The sequence below is a fragment of the Python bivittatus genome, unplaced genomic scaffold (genome assembly GCF_059951505.1).
Source record: "Python bivittatus isolate LINGU-HERP-01145 unplaced genomic scaffold, Pbiv_v1 ctg000190_np1212, whole genome shotgun sequence".
Classification (NCBI taxonomy): Eukaryota; Metazoa; Chordata; class Lepidosauria; order Squamata; family Pythonidae; genus Python; species Python bivittatus.
In genome coordinates this window covers 753489-772933 of record NW_028277042.1, presented here as the reverse complement: position 1 = coordinate 772933, position 19445 = coordinate 753489, and the positions used below count along the sequence as shown (strand labels likewise).

Below are 19445 nucleotides of genomic sequence, written 5' to 3'. Positions count from 1 at the left end.
TAGAGATTTAGTAAGTGGTGGCACTTATAATGGTTTAGTCCAAATTGAGTTTATGTAGGGTAAGGTGCACCACAGAGATTGCAGGAAAGGACTATTCTGCACATAGAACATGTTGCTCAACTGTGGGAGTGAAGCTTGCCTGGGTTGTGCAAGTTCAGTCAGGGTGTCCTAAGTTCTCTACTGCAAGAGCCGAGCAATTGGTCTGTGTATCCTTTGGTAAACAAGTCCACAAAATTATGCTTAGACTCACACCTAGCATGTGGCTCTATTGGTTAAACAGGGACCCAAGAATCCACTTTGTCATCCTCCTATGCCTGTTCATTGGGAAGCATTTTAAATTAGAGGTGTCAAGTGAGCAATGATTTACTAGCTTCTCTGTGTGTGCACATGCTCAGAATAAGGATGGCAAATTGCTCTGCTTACTTGTTACTCACTGTTACTCACACAACAGTGAGAGTCAAATCAGGCATTTCTCAAATTGCGATACCCAACCGATGCTTTTTTTTAAAAAAAAAACACCATTAATCAACAGAGCCACCCTGATCAAGGCAAGACCTACGGTGGTGGGAAAAAATTTACAAACTCTTAGATTTTCCATAATCCTACAGTATAGTGATCTGAGCTTTGTATAAGTCCTATTAATAAGGAGATTTTGACTAAATAAACACCACACAAAATAGTGTGCCATGCCATGTCTTTATTAAGGGGACTAATCCACCTTTCACCATTTTTCACTGGGGAAAGTAGGTAAAGCTTTATATTTATTAACTCATGGGACCTCTTTTAGCAACAGAGATTTCAGCCAAACGTTTCTCTATCTGTTGATCAATTCCACATACTGGCTTGGAGGAATTATGGCCCATTCCTCATTACAGAGCTGCTTTGATTCACTGTTATTTTGGGAGTGTCTTGCATGAAGGAGATTTAACTAAGTGTGCAAACTATCATAGAATATCCTTGATTTCACATACTAGCAATGCTTAGGATCATCCAATGCAGATTAGAGCCCTACATGGAAAAAGAAATGCCAGATGTTCAAAAGGGCCAAGGAACCCAAGACATTATCACTGATACATGCTAGATAATTGAGAAAACCAAAGAATACCAAAAAGAAGTCACTACAGGTAGTCCTTGCTTAACTACTTGTTCAAAGTTACGGCAGCACTGAACAAATAGTACTTATGTCCAGTCCCTGAAGTTATGGTCGTTGCAGTACCCCCACGGTTACATGATCAAAATTTGGGCGTTTGGCAGCCCGCCCACACTTACAACCGCAGGGGAACTTCAATTTCCCCCACCTGCCTGTCTCCCCCACATCTCTGCCCTTCTGGCTGCCCTGCAAATTGGCACTCTTGGCAGCAGCAGTGCTAGGCTGAAGTAGAGGCCCAGGGCCTTCAGCAGTCTTAGCCAGCTGCCACTGCTCCCAGGCCTCTATTTCAGCCCCAGTGCCAAGGGTGCCACCTCAAGCCCTATGTCATTGGCAGCCATCCCAGCATCACACACAAAGCCCCAGCCACCCTGCGCTCCCAGCTGACCTTCTCCATCTTTCTTCTGCTGCTGACAAGGCACGCCCAGCCTGGTCCTATATAAGGCAGCTGCTGGCTGCACCAGGCCTTCTTCCAGAGGCTGTGCACATCATTCTCCAAATAGTGCATGCCTTTCTCATGATGCTTCGGAAGGCCTCAGAGCTTTCCAAAGGCTTTCTGAAGCATTGCGTGAATGGCATGCATGATCTGGAGAACGGTTTTCCGGTTTGCCTTTTCCTGGATTTCTCAGGAATTTAAAAAGGATCAAGGTTTCTTAACAGTACGTAGCTACTCAATGAAAGGAGGTCTGCATCACACCCAGCCTCTGTTTTGCTCATGAGCATTACTGCAAGTAATTCTCCCTGCCTCCCACTTCTCCACTCCTCCAATCGCACTACCCTTCCCTCACCAAAATAATACAGATAATTCTCCATCACAAGCCTGTCCTCCATACATCTGATAAAGTGAACTGTGATCCATGAAAGCTTATACAATAATACCTTAGTTAATCTTTAAAGTGCCACAAAATTCTCTGTTGAATCTGTCTCAGTCATGCTCTCTCACAAGTCTGCTCAAATGTTTTCGGTCCCTCCTCAACATTATTTTTAGTCTGCAAGGAACTTGTATTCAAATGCATATTTTTATCTATATATCCTCTGAAAGTACAGATTCTTAAGCATTTGAGTCAAGAATGCAACTGAAGCTTTTGGAAAGAGCAAAACCTGATAGGTAACAAAACATTGATATTGATCTGTGTCTGACAGAAGCGATAGTGGGTTCAGGGGGGAATTCAAAAACCGAATTCATTAAATATCTCTAGTGAAGAGTCACTTTGATGAAAAATAGAGAGGAGATTATGTGCCTTAATAAACACACTCTTAGCTTTAATTCACTTCTAACAGGGACCTAACACTATCTGCAAAATATCCCACAATCACAAAAATTTGGATACATTTCATCACTAGTAGCTCCTACTCAGCTTCTTACAGTCATAAATTTATGGATTTTTAGATTAGTTTTTTTTTAATCCCACCTTTATTATTTTTATAAATAACTCAAGGCGGTGAACGTACCTAATACTCCTTCCTTCTCCTATTTTCCCTACAACAACCCTGTGAGGTGAGTTGGGCTGAGAGACAGCAACTGGCCCAAAGTCATCCAGCCAGCTTTCATGCCTAAGCTGGAACTAGAACTCACCATCTCCTGGTTTCTAGCCTGGAGCCTTAACCACTAGACCAAACTGGCTCTTAATCATAAATCATAGATTTATGGATACCCTCTCCCACAGGATCTATGCTGCCAATTCTCTCAGAGAACACTGTCTTTTGGGGATGGGCTGTTTATTTCATTTTTGAATCCAACTACACCAAGAGAGATCTTCAAGGATCAATCACCTCCACACAAGGAATAGGGATCTCTTAGGGTGGTGTCTATATTTAAAATAACTAGACATCATCCAGACATTTCCTCAAGGGGTGAGGGGTATAGTGATATATATTGGAGTCTCCCTTCATTATCTCTGCACAACAAATCTTTGAGGTGAGATGGACTAAGAGTTGCACAAAGTCACCCAATGTGTTTCCAGAACTAAAGGTCTCCATGGTCCATGTCCAACATATCCCCAACTCACTATACTGGCATTCTTCTGGAGAGATGGCAAAGACTTGCTTTACAAAACTTTGGCATCACTCATCTACAAAGACACACAATGTCCAGTCACTGCAAATTAGATTTTACCAGTTTGGAGGGACAAAGTCACCAGTTACAATTTGCAGAATCCCAGTATATCAAGGATGGCCAAAGCATGGTTCTGCAGGTTTATGACTTTAGCAGGCAACTGCCTGCAAGGTCAATGCCTGCCAAGCCAGTATGCGTGCCAGTGCACTTTGTAATTCCCAGCCTCCTCCCAGAGATACTCTTCAGCCTTCCTGAGCCCTGCTCTTGCAGGTTCTTTGGTTGCACCCCACTGCTGAGGGCACCAACATTTGGAAGAAGAGAAAATCATCATGGAAAAAGTAGCAGCATATTGAAGAGACAATAGAGCAGAAATGGCTGAAGACCCATCAACAGAAGACAACAACTGCCCAAGGAATGGGGAAAGAAGAAAGCAGGGCAGGGTCAAGAAGAAGGCACCCAGTCTAGGAGCAGGAAGAGGCTGAGAAGTGGTGAAGCCTGGGAAGGGCAACAAAGCAGATTCTGGAGTCCCACTCTAAGCAGGGGACACAGAGCTCTTCCAGCTCCATTACCTTATAACCATGCCAGCTATTGATTATGGAGTTTTAGCCAACACATCTGAAAGGCTCCAGGCTGGAGGTGGTGATATTCATGGGAGATAGATGGATGGATGGATGGATGGATGGATGGATGCTATTAACCAACACTGCCATCCAATTAAAAGGCTCTAATAACTTAGGAATATTTTAATTGGATGACAGTGCTAGTCAACAGTTAATGTGAATTTTAATATTTTGAAATATATGCAAGTACACATTTTATTATTTAAGCCTCTTTCTCAAAACCCTCTCCAAAAAGGAATGTATTCTAAGGTTTTTTTAAAAGAAATGATTAAATATTTAGATAATGCACAAGAATTAGTGCATTACCCAACATGGACATGCACACAGGAAGAAAACCTTAAAATGGCACATGCCACTTGCATTTTTTAAAATTATACATATACAGCCACTAAAATGCATTCATTAAGAAAAATATGCCACTCAGCCTTTGTTATTTTTCTTTTCTTTAGCTAAAAGATTCATAAACTGATTAGTGTAACTCAGCCTTCCACCATATGGTGCCCTTCCAGTGTTTGGAGAATGAAACATCAAGAATTCCCAGTCAGTTTAGCTGGTAGCTGTGGCTAATAGGAATTGTAGTCCAACACATCTGGACTGCATTCAAATGTAACTGACATCCAGGTAGGATGGATAATACCCTTGTCTGACTGAAAATACAAAGAACAATGTTCTCAGACTGCAAATATAACACATGTATTTTGGGGGGCAGGAGCAGCATCTGCAAGACACACAAAATCTGAAGCATCGGCAATGGCTTCCAGGCACCTTAATTTTTCTGAGTGAAAAGCTACAAAAAAGAAGTTTTGATGAAAGGACAAGAAAACAAGATGGGAAGCCATGAACAAAGCATGAAAAATTGGAGCGAGGCAGAAAGGGACATCTAGGGGCTATCACGCGCTTGCCAACATGCTCACTCCTTGTTACACTAACATCAGATGCACAGATGGCAAAGTGTTAACTAAACAAGAGGGTGTCAAGACCAGCTAGGAGAACAACACCAGAGATTTTAGGAGGCACTAACAGATGTTTCTGACACTGCCAACATTGTGGGTATTTTTTAAAATAAACTCTTCTATGTGCAGCCAAGGCAGCTCTTCAAATTTGCCAAGAATAAGAGAGCAAGGGAGAGCAGAAGAAAAAAGGATCCCAAGGCCAATTTCCACCTAGGAATACTCAATACCCACCATACATACATACATACATACATACATACATACACACATGCGTGTGCGCACGCGCGCACACACACACACACACAGAGTAGGTAAGCAGCAGCCTGCTGTGTGCTTAATCTCCTAGAAGCCACAGAGTATAAAGGTGAATGTGACTTCACCATATTCACAGTCAACACTGACAGTCTCAGAAAGACTGAGGATCCCTGGAGGGGTTCACAATGGCAAAATGTGTTATTTCAGGTAGCAAACTTTTCATCTTAAAAAAAAAAAACAGCAAAACCATGCACAGATGGTGCACATGGGCTCAAGCACTCTCCAAAGAGGAATGCAAGACTCAGCGACATAGCTGAAATCTGATTATGAGATTTATTATACTGGATCATGGAGTATCATGAAAGTAGCAGCCAAGAACTGCTAAAGATGGCGCTCTTGGCACCCCAAATTCCCTTATTCCAAATTCTGCAGCTGGTACTTCTCTGCTCTCCAGTTGTGCTTAAATCAATCGAGTGCATTTAAAAGCCAGTGTGGTTCAGAAAGGAAACAAATGCCAGGAAATGACACTGACATCTCCACTTCTGCCTAAATTTGGTCTCTGCCCATGGAATCTAGATTCTTTCATCCACACAGTCTGTCTATCTACAAAAGGCAGATGTCTCTTTCAGGGCTTTGCAAGGTCAGATATGCAACACTTTTGATTTATGCATACTGTATGGCAGCATAACTTAAGTTTGAAATGGGTCACTAGCTAAAGAGGTGTCCAGGAGGTTCCGGTCTCTGCAAAAAGATCACCTCAAGAGATCTGAAAAGCAGAAAGTAAAATCCGACCTGATGCTTGAGATGTTTAACTTCCTTCTCAGAGCAGTAGAGGAGCAAAATCTAAATGATGAAATGCACTGATGAAATGTGCTTATACAAGTAACAGGTCTTGCTATTAATTCCATCTTTTTCACCCAACCTGGGGTCGCCAAACATACCTACATTCTGCCAACTGGATTCAGAGAGCATCCACAGCAGACACCAACTCCTGCTTTTCAAGGTCTCAGGCTAGGAATCATACATTTTAATAAACAGATGTTGCAGAATTTTTACTGGGATACAACATGTGAACATAATACAATCTGCTTACATTGGGTAACTTCTCTGGTGAAAGGAAAAACCCAAGCTTCTTACCACTCTTATGTTGAATTAAATATTCTGAGCAGAATGGGTAGCCCATGCTCACATGGGGGGGGGGGGACCAGTGTTAGAATACAGAGAGACAAGAAGCATTTCTTGCTGCGTTCAGGCTAGAAAATTCAGCACTTGCCACATTTTCAATTTCCTACTTCAATGTTCAGCAAAAAAGTAACTTCACTGCACTTCAGAAGCATCTTTTGAAAAGCAAGTTATGGAAAAACTAGAGAGAAAACAATGGCTAGAGAGCCTGTCTTTAAAAAATAAAATAAAATGCAAATTTGGATGCAGATATTCACCAGCTCTAGGACATTCCAGGCTAAAGATAATTCCCTGCAAGCAATTAAATTATTTTGCCATATGTGGTACACAGACCAGCTGTTGTACATTATGTTTTGATTCAGAAAATAACTTTAATCAATACACTCACTTGTTCTGTCAGTTATAATTAAACTGAGGTAAATGGCAGGTGCAGCGTTAATTAGCAAAATGGAAGCCTACCAGCATAATATGCAGGTATGTGGTCTTAAGCCCTAAATTGTGCAATTACATTTACTGTCCACCTAATCCCAAAAGATTGGCACCAGGTAGAGAAGGTAAGAGAACAGATGCCACAGCCTGGTGATCTGCTCCGGGGTAGACACAGCTTCCCCATAAATTCCCAGCAGAGAACAACCTTGTCATTTGGACCCAACACTCAACTGCATTGCACTATTTCTTGAATAAACCTTGGATACATACCCAGCCCACCAGGTATGACAGCAAACAAGAGATTAAAAAATTGTGTTTCCATGAATTTAACAATTCATCATTTTTTTCAAAACCTAAATGGATTAGCCTTAACCGTATTTAGACCCCTGGTGGGCAAACTTCAAGGGTTTTTTCATCCTCTCTTTCCAAGGTCCCACCGACCAAGAGAGAGAGAAAGCAGTAAGGGAGGTGGGGTAACCCATATTTTCTGCCCTCCTTGGGAAGGTGGGGGGGGGGGAAGAGGAAAATTGCACCCATGTTGTTTGTACTTCAGGAAGAGAATTTGAAACAGACCAGCAAAAAAACCCCGAAAGGAGATCAGCCATGAGTTGCCCTGGTTTAGGAAAACACAGCAACTTCAAACCTTGCCTTATAATCTTGGCTTCTTCCCATGAACAATAGTTAAGTTTAATTGTAGTCTGGAATTTGGGCATAATGACAGTCCAGCCTTTGTTTACCAAGCCAAGCTGGAAGTGAGAGATAGAAAAAGACGGGAATTCAACTTTAGTTGAAGAGCACCACAAATACTGTAATGGACCATAGTTAACTGAAAACAGAAGCTCGAGAGCACAAATGTCGAGACATTTAAACACTAAGCTGCAGTTTAAGTTCTATGTCTGAATCAGATTAACACATCCGTTTTTTCCTTCACATGTACAGATTTTTTTTTTTTTAAATCTGCACTCAGTTGTTACCGACTCTGCAGTGACTGCCTTGGATGAGTCCTTGCAGTTTTCAAGGCAAGGTGTTTCGGAAGTGGTTTGCCAGGACCTCCTTCCTACAGCAGAGCCCAGCTGGCGAGCGGAGGCGGGGTTTCCGTTGCTTCGTGCCTTTTCTTGGGCGAGTGCAGCTTCCACGCTACCAGCAACTGCCCCTGACTCCTTTTGCAAGGCACCGCCAGCATTTTTCCTCCCACCGGAGTGAGAGTACCCATTTATCTACTCACGTAAGTTTTTAAACTGTTGGGTTGACAGGAACTGGGGGAGGAAGCAGGAGCTCACTCTGCTACGCGAAGGCTGGGCTCGAACCGCTGAAGTGCCCATCATTTCTGGCCGGCAACTTTCAGCAGCATTAAGCCGCTGCGCCACCGCATCCCCCTATGTACAGATTAACTTGCTCCAAAGACACTAGCATAAACCCTCATTTGACACTAAGTTCTGGACTGTGGCACTAGAAGACATTAATTGAAATACTCCCTAAGAACAGATGATGCACATAAGAATATTCACATGCACACAGAAAACAGGTGCAACTGCAACTGCACCATGGTGGCCTCCATCTTGATATTTTGATCCCACTTTACAGATACTCCTGGATATACAAGAAAAATTCCCAATGGATTCTGAATGGAAAAAGCTAAAGAAGCTAATGGGAAAAAGTTTACCAGTATTATGTGATCATTTTTGTCTTGGAAACATTTCTCTTCGCTAGGTGTCATTACATATTAATATCTGGGTTAGAATTCATGTGTCATGCTGTGCTCTAGTCTCACCAGTGGGCCATTCCAAGTCTTCAATGACAAAAATTCGTTAGAAGATTTTAGATATTTTTCTTCATCAGATCTTTGCTCAAAAAATGAATTGCTTCCCAAAAAACTGGAGAAATTACATATTGGATGTGACAAGTTCTGAAAATTTAATCACTCACAAAAATTACGTTTTCTAACCAAGATGAAGTAATTCTGGTAGACTTTTCCCAATTGTTCTGCCAATGTACTTTTCATTCACTATCTGTTGAAAAGCATACTTTTGCCATTTTGTCTAGATTGGCCTTAAAAATCACTTGGATTATCTGTATATGCGGCAAGGGCTGAACTTTCCACTGGATTCTATATCCCATTTTCAATTGTCAGCACTTGTAACATGCATCCCTTTCCCAGGTACTATTAACATTATTATTTCAATTGTTATTTTTTATGGCATTCATCTTCCAAAAACTAACTCAACTGGAGACAAAATGTTGCCCAAAATGAAATGTAATACAGCTGGTGAGAGAAAGATAATTGCAATACTCATAATAAAATCTGAAATCTAACACTGCATCCATCTGTAGCCAAGTTCCATTTTAATAATAGATAACTGCTTTTCAGAAGCGGCAGGGTGCAGTGGAGGGTACCAAAACTCAACACCCATTGCTGGCCATGAAGCAACGATGGAATAAACAGCTCCCTTTGCATAAAACTCCACAGTAAGATGTGACATTTTATTGCTTCTGAAAGATCAAAGAATTGCATATACGTTCAATTATGAAGAGAATGTTAAACAACTAGAAATAACACTTTAAAGTGTCTAAGAATGAACTGGATCTATATAAGCAAATGTCAACATTCAGGTCTGATGGGAAGCAGCTTAAAGTTTATTTTTTTGCCAAGATGTTAATTCTGGCAAGTTCTACAGAAAAACAAATTCAGCTGTACTCAACTTTTTCTTTTATATAAACCAACATAGCTGTATTGAAATGTTTGTAAAGCATCCCAAAGACCAGGGGTGTTCACATGGTGTCTGCAGGTAATGCATCTATGGAACCCAAAAGTAAATGTTCTTCACAAGCATGAATACTCCAAATCTAAGCTTTATTACAATGAGAGTAAGAATGTGATGAGAATTACAGCAAGTGAACTACAGTATTTTCTCTTTAGGATCACAATATATCTACGCAGGTTAGAACAACATTTTCTGATTCTTCCTCTCATGGCCCAACAGTTTAACAGCGAAGGTGCTGGTCTTTTCTCAGAAATTCTGTGTGTGTGTGTGTGTGTGTACGCACATGTATGTTTGCAACTGTGAGCTGTTTAGGTAAAGGTCACTTGACTCCTTATGAGTCTACGAACAACCTTACAGACAGCAAGGCCCCACTTTTCCATTTAGGACCTGGTGAGCCAATAAAAGAAGGTTAGTCTGCGCAGTTTGCAGAATACCTCCCCAAACTGTGTGGGACTCCCCTTAGTATCTGCCCATCCAATTCATTCTAGTAGAACAGGTCCCCTCCAGCCCCTTCATTCAGGGAAGGCCATCTCCAGAGACTTTGGAAGGAGGCCTTAATTGCTGCCCACCTTCTGTGGAACAACATTCTCCCAATATCCAGTGGGCCCCTTCCCTCCTGGTTATTAGAAAGGCCATTAAAACATGATTATTCCATCAGGTCTTGGGGTAGAATGCTGTCATCTTGTTCCCTCTGGGACTAGGGGGTCTTTGGATATTTGTGTATATAGATGAAAGTTCCCAGTAGGAAAAAAATAAAAGTTCCTCTCTTCGTGAGCTAAGATAGCCAATGAAGTGAATCCATGGCCAGACCAACCTGCAGAGGCAGGTAGAAGAACAAAGAGGAAGGATCCATTTTATAACTGCACATAACAAAGGCACATATCTGATGGGTCTGCATAATTCTGCAGCATCCTGAATTGGCAGAAGAGGCAGTGCCCTCTTGGACCAGGGTGGGATAAGGTCTTTGAAGGCTTTAACAAACTTTTCTTAAATGGTCCTTTAATTAAGGAAATCAACCAGGTCCAACTTGGATCGAAACATTTGCAATAGTCATTATGGGCTTAGCTTAAGGTGCTGCACAAACCCAGTCTCTGTTTTTTAAAATATGTTTATGGTTTCATGTGTGTGAATTCTGCCACTTATGGTTTATTCAACAAATCATGATTAATGCCATGGCTTCCCATGCTATACAAACTAGATTTATACCAGCTTTCAGGCAAGGACTCCAAATAAATAAAAATTAGAGAACTATATGCATTAACAAGTTTGCTACCAAAAACGGTACTCCATAATGCCAGGTAACATATGTAATGTCAAACACGGTAACACATAGCAAATTGTCACATTATCATGCACTTGTTTGCCTGCTTCTCATATTAGTGACCTGATGAGAAACTTAGGAGCAACACCAGTAAGTGGGTTGGTTTGGGGTCATATCAAAAAACAGAAGACCTATACCATGGCTATCATTTTCAGCACCAGGTACCATCAGAAAAGGCCAAGCTAGAAGACAGAACTTTTTACTTTTTACTCTTTTTTTTCTGCAAGTTTAAAGCAAGGCACGGTTTTGCTAATACAGGTACATCTACCTACTCCAGAGCTACATTAAGACAATTATCTTTCCAGGGGCATCCACGGGGGTAGAGGGGATATTAAAGTCAAGATAGAGGCCATGATCAAAGACCTATCCTTTTCACTCTTGATTTTACTTCCCCGCCCCCTGCAAACACTCCTGCATCCTTCCCACGCACAGTGAGAGAAGCAGGTTTTTTCTGCCGTAGGGTTTCTCCAAAGCTCTGTGCCATGTGGGAATGACTGCAACTGTAGCTTCAATCTGGAATTAGCATTTCAAGAAGAGTAATCACTTAAATTAGAACCCACACAATCCAAAAAAGACACAATATTAAAATAGAAACAATTCCAGGTTCTAAGCACAGTGCTGAGGCCAAAAATTTACAACTTGTTAGACACAGCAAAAATGCAATTACGATTTGGAAAGATGGAATGACTAGCAACGTGGCTCCATGCTTTCCAAGAACTAGAGATATTAGCTACAATAGCAAATAAAAAAACAAAATTCATGGAGCAGGGAGATGAGCCAGCATATCAACAGTCACGGACAAAAGAAAGTAGTCAGGAGCTGCTTATAAAGTACACTTGGAGACGGAAAACCTGGAGGAGCATTGCTGCAAACGTCACAGTTATTTTAAAAAACCACTTCTCCACATTTTTTAATCATTCTAGCAAACACAGAAGTCACTGACATTTGCAACATCTTCAGTCAATCTTCTCCAACATGTTATTCTACTCATCTTCCATCTCACTGGCCACCAGCATTGTTCCAACAAACTTGGAAAGTCCCAGTTTGGAGAAGAGAAAAGAAGACTACCTGAAAATGACACCATCTCATGCACTTACAGGATACAGGGGCACAGTGGAGTATCCACAGGAAGGGGCCAAAGAAGTCTAGATGGCAGTTGTGAGTGTGTGATCAAAGCCCTGCCCTTTCATACATACACTGACATTGCATATGTGAACAAGTGGGCAGGATTTGAATTGCACAGTTGCAACCGCTACCTTGACTTTTTTGCAGATGCCCCTGGACACAGGCAACCTTTTTGGGCTGGTGGACCTAGCATATTGTGGGGGCTTTCATAGCAGGACAGAATGGGCAGCTGCTACAAGGGTTTAGCCAGACACCAAAATCAGAAAACTCTTAATCAGAATACAAATTAGCTCCCAGAGACTCTCGGCTATCACTTTTGCTCCACCCAGGCTCACCTCCAAGCCTGCAGTCATCTAGTATTTTACTACTTGGGGAACAGAGATATTCTTACTTATTCTTAATTTACATTGGGAAGGCTGCCTGACTCCCAAATGACTCCATTTATATTGTTAAAAGGAAGGGAAAAAAATTAAAGGATGTGTACGCGACGACAAAATCACCTACCACTTTATAAAAGAAAACTGCCAGGGCCTCCACAGGCCTGGGAGCAAAGCTGAGTTTTCCAAGCCTTATGGAACCCTTGTACGGTGGGAGCCGTGTGAATCTCCAGGGGAATGCTAAAAAAGATGCTAGAACTTTACAGAACAGTGGGTAGAAAACTTGGCAGGTATCACTCCCAGTGCCATTCTCCCTCTCCTGGGAGAACAGGATACAGCTACTACCAATAAAAGGGAACCCCAAAATGGCAGAGAGCAGCATCTGCTGGAAAAGCCCAGCCCTTCTCTGAGCTGGAAACATGAAAGTGTCCCCTTTTTAATAGGCTTCGCTGTCAGTCAGGACTGATCACATCTACAGCAAACACGAGCCATTACAGTGCACCTCAAATGTCAGTATTTTGTGCAAAAGCTTAAATTATTCTTTGTCACCTTTTCTAGGGTAAAAATACAGCAAGCATCTGCTGATCCTTAAGAAAAAGGAACTTCTGCTCCTTTGGATTTGGATTAGTTTCCTTTCCCTTTCTTAAAACGGTATCCTCCTCTTTCCATTTGTGCAAAACTGCCACGCTCAAGATCTTCCTTCTGCAGAATCACAAGGAAACCAGCCACTAGGTGCATGTGCTGCAGATGAGAACTTTAAAGAAATCTGCCCTTTAAAGAAATCTGTGTCCAAGCTTCCTTTGATCTCACTGGTGGGGTGAGGAGAAGATTCCTCCTCAGGTTATCATGAAAGGGAACCATCTGATCTTGTTTTATCTCGTTTTGCAGAGAAAGCTGCCTTCAATCCAGCTGAAGGAGAGAGCAAAATAGATGCTTAACACAAAAAAATAGTTCTAGCCTAAACTTTAAGTGGGCTACAGCAAGAACAATGAGTTTGTGAAGGAATTTTAGGATGGTATCTTGCGTTTCTTTTCCACAATCACTTCACTGCTTCGGTGACCTCTCCTTCTCTGACGTGACCACAGATCACACGTTCTCTGGCTAAACCCTCCATCTGAGCAGCATAGCTGAAAACCTGGCACTAACCTGCACTGGGACCGGTGTCTCCTATGCTTAAAAGAAGAGGGCCAGTATGCTCAAGGAGCACATTCCCATCAGTATATTTCTCCCCACAACCAGATTTCCATTCTACTCCATTAAGGAAGGTTGAGCTCCCCACCACTCTGGTAGATGAACCCCAAAATGATGGTGGGACCACAGGACCCAAGTAACCAACCCCTTCCCACCTTGGGTTCAAGGCACAGAATTGTTCTGCTCTCTCTCTTTGGAACTTTGTCTGTAAATGGCACAAAGATGATATGAGGGGCTCAAAGGACAGCCACGGCCAAGGATGCCACAAGCATGTTCAGCGAGCAGGGCACAGAAGAAAGCACTGAGCAGCTGAAGGCTCTCCCTGAGCAGCTGCGTTCTTTTCAGACATCAGAAGAACATTTCCAAAAGCTGGATGACTTTCACCTTGTTCATTTAAGCCCAAGTTCTATTCCAGCAAAGCCAGTCTTAATTTCATTCCTCCTCTGAAGACATTAGTTAGGCCTTCCTGTTTGGTGTCATCCCCATGTTTGATCAGGATTTTCTCCTCCCTCTTTGACAAGAAGGAAAAAAAAGAGAGATGCTTCTGGTCTGAAACCTACAAGTGGACAACCTGCATCCACATTCCCGGGCACCCTGTTCAGTTCTATCACCTATTTCCAGCAGCTCTAAAGACCTGCTTGCTTTTCATCCATAACCCCCTCCCTCCTTTCCTTTCCATTAGTTTTTTCCTACTGACCTAAACATTACAGGGACATTTTTAGTCACCACTTAATTTCTGCACATTTCTATTTATTACCCTTCCCAATTCTAATCTGTTTAAAAAAATGCAAGCTTCCATAACATTGGGTTATGGTAGCTCAACTCCAGTGGACTGGTTTCACCAAATTACATTATTCCATTCCAGCTGAATTCTTGAAATGCTCAGATTTGATAGAGAAGGTGATGGATACCAATCTTCTCAGGCAACTTCCTCCAAGAGACCAGAGGGCATTAGTGCTACGCCCAATGGGTGCCCAATTCACCACCCCTCATGTGTGAAACCAGCAAAACCAAAACAGGAATGTACCCGAGATACCTGATAGCAAACTTGGAAATATTAAAAAGAAAAAAAAACACAGCTAAACATTTTCATTCCAAAAAGAAAATACCAGTGATTTCCCAAGATTATAGAACATTTGTTTTCTAAACTATTCAGCCCATTACACAAACATTTCCAAAAAGCATCCATTTTGGAAGAAAGAGCCAAGCATCTTACTTTCCCATCCAAACAGCATAGCTTTCTGGAAGCCTTGGGATGAAGAGGATGGTGTTTCCAGTGTCAACCTCAATGGCTCCATAGCAGTCGGCCTCTGTTACACCAAAGGTCCAGTGGAAATAGGATTCCTAGAACCACAGAAGTAAAGAACCAATCAATGATCCAACTCACCACTTTCTGACATGTTGGCACAATGATTCATTAGTTCTAAAGAAACTAATATATATAATATACCTTCAAGGTATATGGCCAAGGTATATCATAGGATAGTTTTAAACAAGCAACTTAAATATATGGATGTGTTGCCAAATGGTAAAAAATATCAAGAGATTATTATAATGTCCAAAACCCAGAAACTGAAAGTTAATCACTCCGCCCAACATAATTACACCACACTGAAGCAAACTCTTCTCTTCTCCCAACCTGTGTTCTCCATTATCAAGGCAACAAATAGCATTTTTACATTTTCATTTAGTGCTAATACCAGAGACATTGGACAATACATAGCGGGGATGACACTGTCAGGTACTAGGTGAATGCAAGAGGGAAATGCTGGAATTTCTTGGAAGTGGCATATGAAGATCTGTCCACCAAGCTGCAAGACAATGCTTACCTTATACCATCATGCATCAACTTGATGCCACTGCTCTGTCAGACAGGCACGACTGGTATTGTCTAACACTGCTGGAGACTGGTCTAACATAAAAGACTTTAGGTCAGTGAAAGTTGTCTGAAAGGAATCTAGGAATGTAATTGGTCTGCAGTTGTTGTCAAGCTGTTCCCAGGCTAATTTCTGATAGTACATGTTTTACCATCTATGAAGCCGAAAGGCTCTGAAACTTGGAAATCTGACATGTGCATTTTTGGTATAGCTATATATATATATGCCAGTTTGGTGTAGTGGTTAAGGCGCCAGGCTAGAAACCAGGAAACTGTGAGTTCTAGTCCCATCTTAGGCACAAAGCCAGCCAGGTGACCTTGGGCCAGTCACTCTCTCTCAGCCCTAGGAAGGAGAAGGAAAGGGCAAACCACTTCTGAAATCTTGCCAAGAAAACTGCAGGGACTTGTCTAGCCAGTCACCACCTGAAGCCCCCCCCCCAAAAAAGGAATATATAAATATGTGTATGTGTGCGTCTAAGAAGTAGTTCTTCTTTCTCCAACGTAATACCCTGTGAATTACCAAGCTAATGTCACCCTTTGGTGAGTCGCACAACCAGCTTGTCTCAGCTCTCCAAATGCAGTTAGCCAATTCTTTTTGGAGAATCATTCACCTACAGCAAGCTGTTCAGTCCATGCCCATCTTCTCTCCCCACCCCAAGATCCATTTTGGGGGGTTAAACATTTTCTGCAGCAAAATTAAGAGCTCGAACTTAAGCACTCAAGAACATTTTACAAAGCAGAAAGCATAAAAGAAGATCCAGGCTATCAGCAGGAATTACGCTGAGTAAGTCAGAGTAAATTGATGACAAGAATGATAGTGGACTTCAAGGAATTATTGCTAAATCCTCCATACTGAGATTTCCTACCAAGGTGATGGAGTGTCCACACATACTGGCAAGCCCTGACTGTTGCATAAGACTAGAGCAAATGTTTTATATTTGCCTAATTTTCTTTTCTTTGCTTATTCACCTCCCAGTCTTAACTGATTAGACAACCTACAAATACCATAAAATAAACAAACTACCATTGCAGCTGAACAGAAGGTGCAGGGAGGTTCTTTTCCAATACCTCGATGCTGTTACTGTTAGTCAGGATGGGGAAAACAGGCTTAGGCTTCATCCAGGAAGATGGAATGGCTGTGAATTTGGTAACTTACTGATTCTGGAGAGTTCCATCTTTAGCTCTTAAATCCAGGGGTTATGCCACCCTGGACAGAACTAGCCCGCAGTCTGAGACTCACAGATGTAGCCAAAAGGGCTTTTGCCAACTGCAACCATTCCTGGAATGAGAGACTTGTTGACAGCCACTCATGCCCTTATCACTTCATGTCTAGACTGCTGCAGTGTGTTCTGTGTGGGGCTACCCTTGAAGACCATTCAGAAGCTGCAGGTGGTTCAGTGTATGGCAGCCCCAGGAGTTATGGGTATGTCATGTGACACCTCAACCAACACCAGGAACTCAACTGGCTGCCAGTTAGCTTCCAGGAGTGCTTCAAGGTTGCAGTTGTCACTTCAAAAGCGTTATATGGCTTATGGTCTGGGTATTTTAGAGACCTCCTGGTCCAAGTGGAATCTGGTGAGATCAGTTATGTTAAAGGCCCTGCCACCAAAGGAATGTCATCTTCATGGACCTTGATGTCAAGTTTTACAGACGATGGAACAGCCTCAAGATATAAGAACTGCCCTTTTCAATTAAGCATCCAAAGAATCTGGCTCTTTTGGAGGCCTTTGGAGATGGGGTGGAAGGTTGAATCACCACAAGGGGTAGGCACATGGAGTGTTTTGTTTACGGTTTTTGGCACTGCTTTTACCCTTTGATCGTACACAGGGCTATAAGCTGCTCAGCATATTCTGACTGAAGCAGCACAGAAGCCCAAGTAAAATAAATTTTTAAAAATAGTGCAACAGAAATGACTACTCCATGTGCTGTATTTCAGTTTTCCCTCAAATTTCCCTTTTCCCCTAAAAATGAAACAAAAGTTTCTCCATGTGGTTTCAAAATGACATCTCTACACTCACTGACCCAACCCATACATTGCACTGAACCCTAGTTCACCTAACCATGGCCTGACTTAGCCACAAGTAGCTGGGTTCACATGATCTGCAAAGACATCCCGCTAAACCAAAACCAAATTTATTTTACTGCTTAACTCGCCCCTTTAGTGAGACTCCTCTATACATTGGGCCAAGTCCTCATGTTCTAAAAAGGGAGGGGTTCTGAAATGGCTGGAAGAATGTGCAAAACCTCTCCTTTCCAGCAAGACCTTCAGGTTTGGCCAAGGTGGGCTGCTCTTAAGGGAAATGAGAGGGAGAGGAGGTAGCAGAATGCCCGTCCCCAAGGAGAGCAGGAGGGCCAGCCCAAGAATCCCCCAAAGTGCCAAGATAGCTGGGTTGTGATTTTCCCTAGAGAAAGAAGAGAGGAAAAGCAGCAGCCCCTTTCCAAGGCCAACAACAAGATGGAAAGGGTCAGAGGTCCTGTAGTGCTGAACTTTGAATGCTATTAATTGGTGCCATACAAGGCCAGGTAGGTGAAATTACAGGAGAGCAGGAGATCTTGGACTGATAAAGCCTCAGCAGATCAGCTGAAAGGAACAAAGACCAAAGATAGAAAGGAGATGAAAGTCCAGGAATGCGTTAACATTGCAGGAATCAATGTTATCAAGCCTTGCCTGGCTTCACTGATTGACCTCAGCCCATGGCTCTTTCTTAGTCCTGCCAGGAACTGAATGTGGCATACAAAGCCAGTGCCCAACTACTATGCCAGGCCTGAGTTACTGCTACAGCCATGGGCTACTGTGGGCACTCAGAGTTCCCGGGAGAAATCCATGTAAATCAATCTCTCTGTGGTCAAAACATATCAGGGCAAAAGCTGCATCAAAGAGCCTCCAGCCCTTAGTGTTCACCTGACATTCCCCACATGGTTATCAGTCATACAGCCCACCATACTCCTCCTTTCAATTTACCTTGGCAGGATAAGAGCCAGCATGGTAACTCCTTATCCTGGGAATTGCATTGGGCCCCACCTCCTCCAACTTTGCAAGGGCAGCTAGAACATGTACATGTGGATGGTTTTAGTAGTAGATATATCCCCATCACACAATTTATTTTTTGGTGTAAGTGATATTATGCTAAGCACAGAGTAAAAAAAAAAAAAAAAGTACTGAGCAAAAGGAATTAAAGGAGGACAGTTATATATTTAAATGTGGTTTTAATTAGAGATGCATAAAACATTTTGAAGTCAAAATTTTCCAACCCAAGAAAGTTGGAAAGTGCAGATATTTGGGGTGAGCGGAGGGCAGCAGAACTGCATTTACTCACAGGCTGTGTTCCTTATCCCAACCCATATGCATATTCAAAGCAACAGTCTGCAAGCATGCAACCTTGTGGGCCCAATGGCCAGTTATTACAGAAGCCTTATATTAGCAGACGTACATCGCTGGTTGGTCTCAAGACAAGCTGCTACAGTTCAGTTGATGGGTTCATAAAACATACTTACCCTGGTTTCTACATTCACCATTTTTAGGCTTTGCACAATACACTCCACCATAAAACTAGCTCCACTGGCTTCATTCACATAACACATTAACCTACAAAAACTAACCAAGGTTAAAGGTAAAACAAGCTGTGTGTGCTATGGAAATTCACCTTTAATGGACCTTGTTACAAATGCTATGCAAGCCCAGCTAAAATGTATTAGAAGTGCGCACAGGACAGAACCTCTGAGTCAGCACAATGCCCTTGCATGTCGTAGGCATACTCAGTTGAACGTGGAAGAGCAGCAAGCATGCTCATTTCCATCCCCATGAGCTGAATGCTGACTGGTGAACTGCAACTCTCTCCATATTGATGGGTATCCAAAGACTCTCGCTTTGGCCAAGCAGCTGTGTTCCCTCTCTGCTACTGGGAGAAACAGAAGGAAGTCCAAGACAAAGGGCTTTTCACTATGAGTCTGTCTGAAGTCTGACAAAATGCTGCAGGGTTAGAATGTTCTGGTAACAGGGAGGCCAGACCGTGAGCAAGATCACTCAAGTTTTTTCTTTGAATATCTTCAGTTACATTTGTAATACAAGCCAGCATGTGGAAGTAAACTTGGAAAAATGGTAGAGCCATAGAGTTATATGTTTGTATTGTATGTTTTAAGTTTTAATATTT

General features: G+C 42.2%; 1 protein-coding gene across 2 annotated transcripts in view; it reads right to left on the bottom strand.

Moving 5' to 3' along the window:
* Positions 1 to 19445, bottom strand: part of PEPD (peptidase D) — a 164916-nt gene that overhangs the window by 135847 nt on the left and 9624 nt on the right. For both annotated transcript variants that reach the window (XM_088135846.1, XM_088135847.1), the window contains exon 3: positions 14635 to 14762. In XM_088135846.1, coding sequence (XP_087991972.1) covers positions 14635 to 14762 — 128 coding nt within the window. The remainder of the gene's footprint in view (positions 1 to 14634; positions 14763 to 19445) is intronic.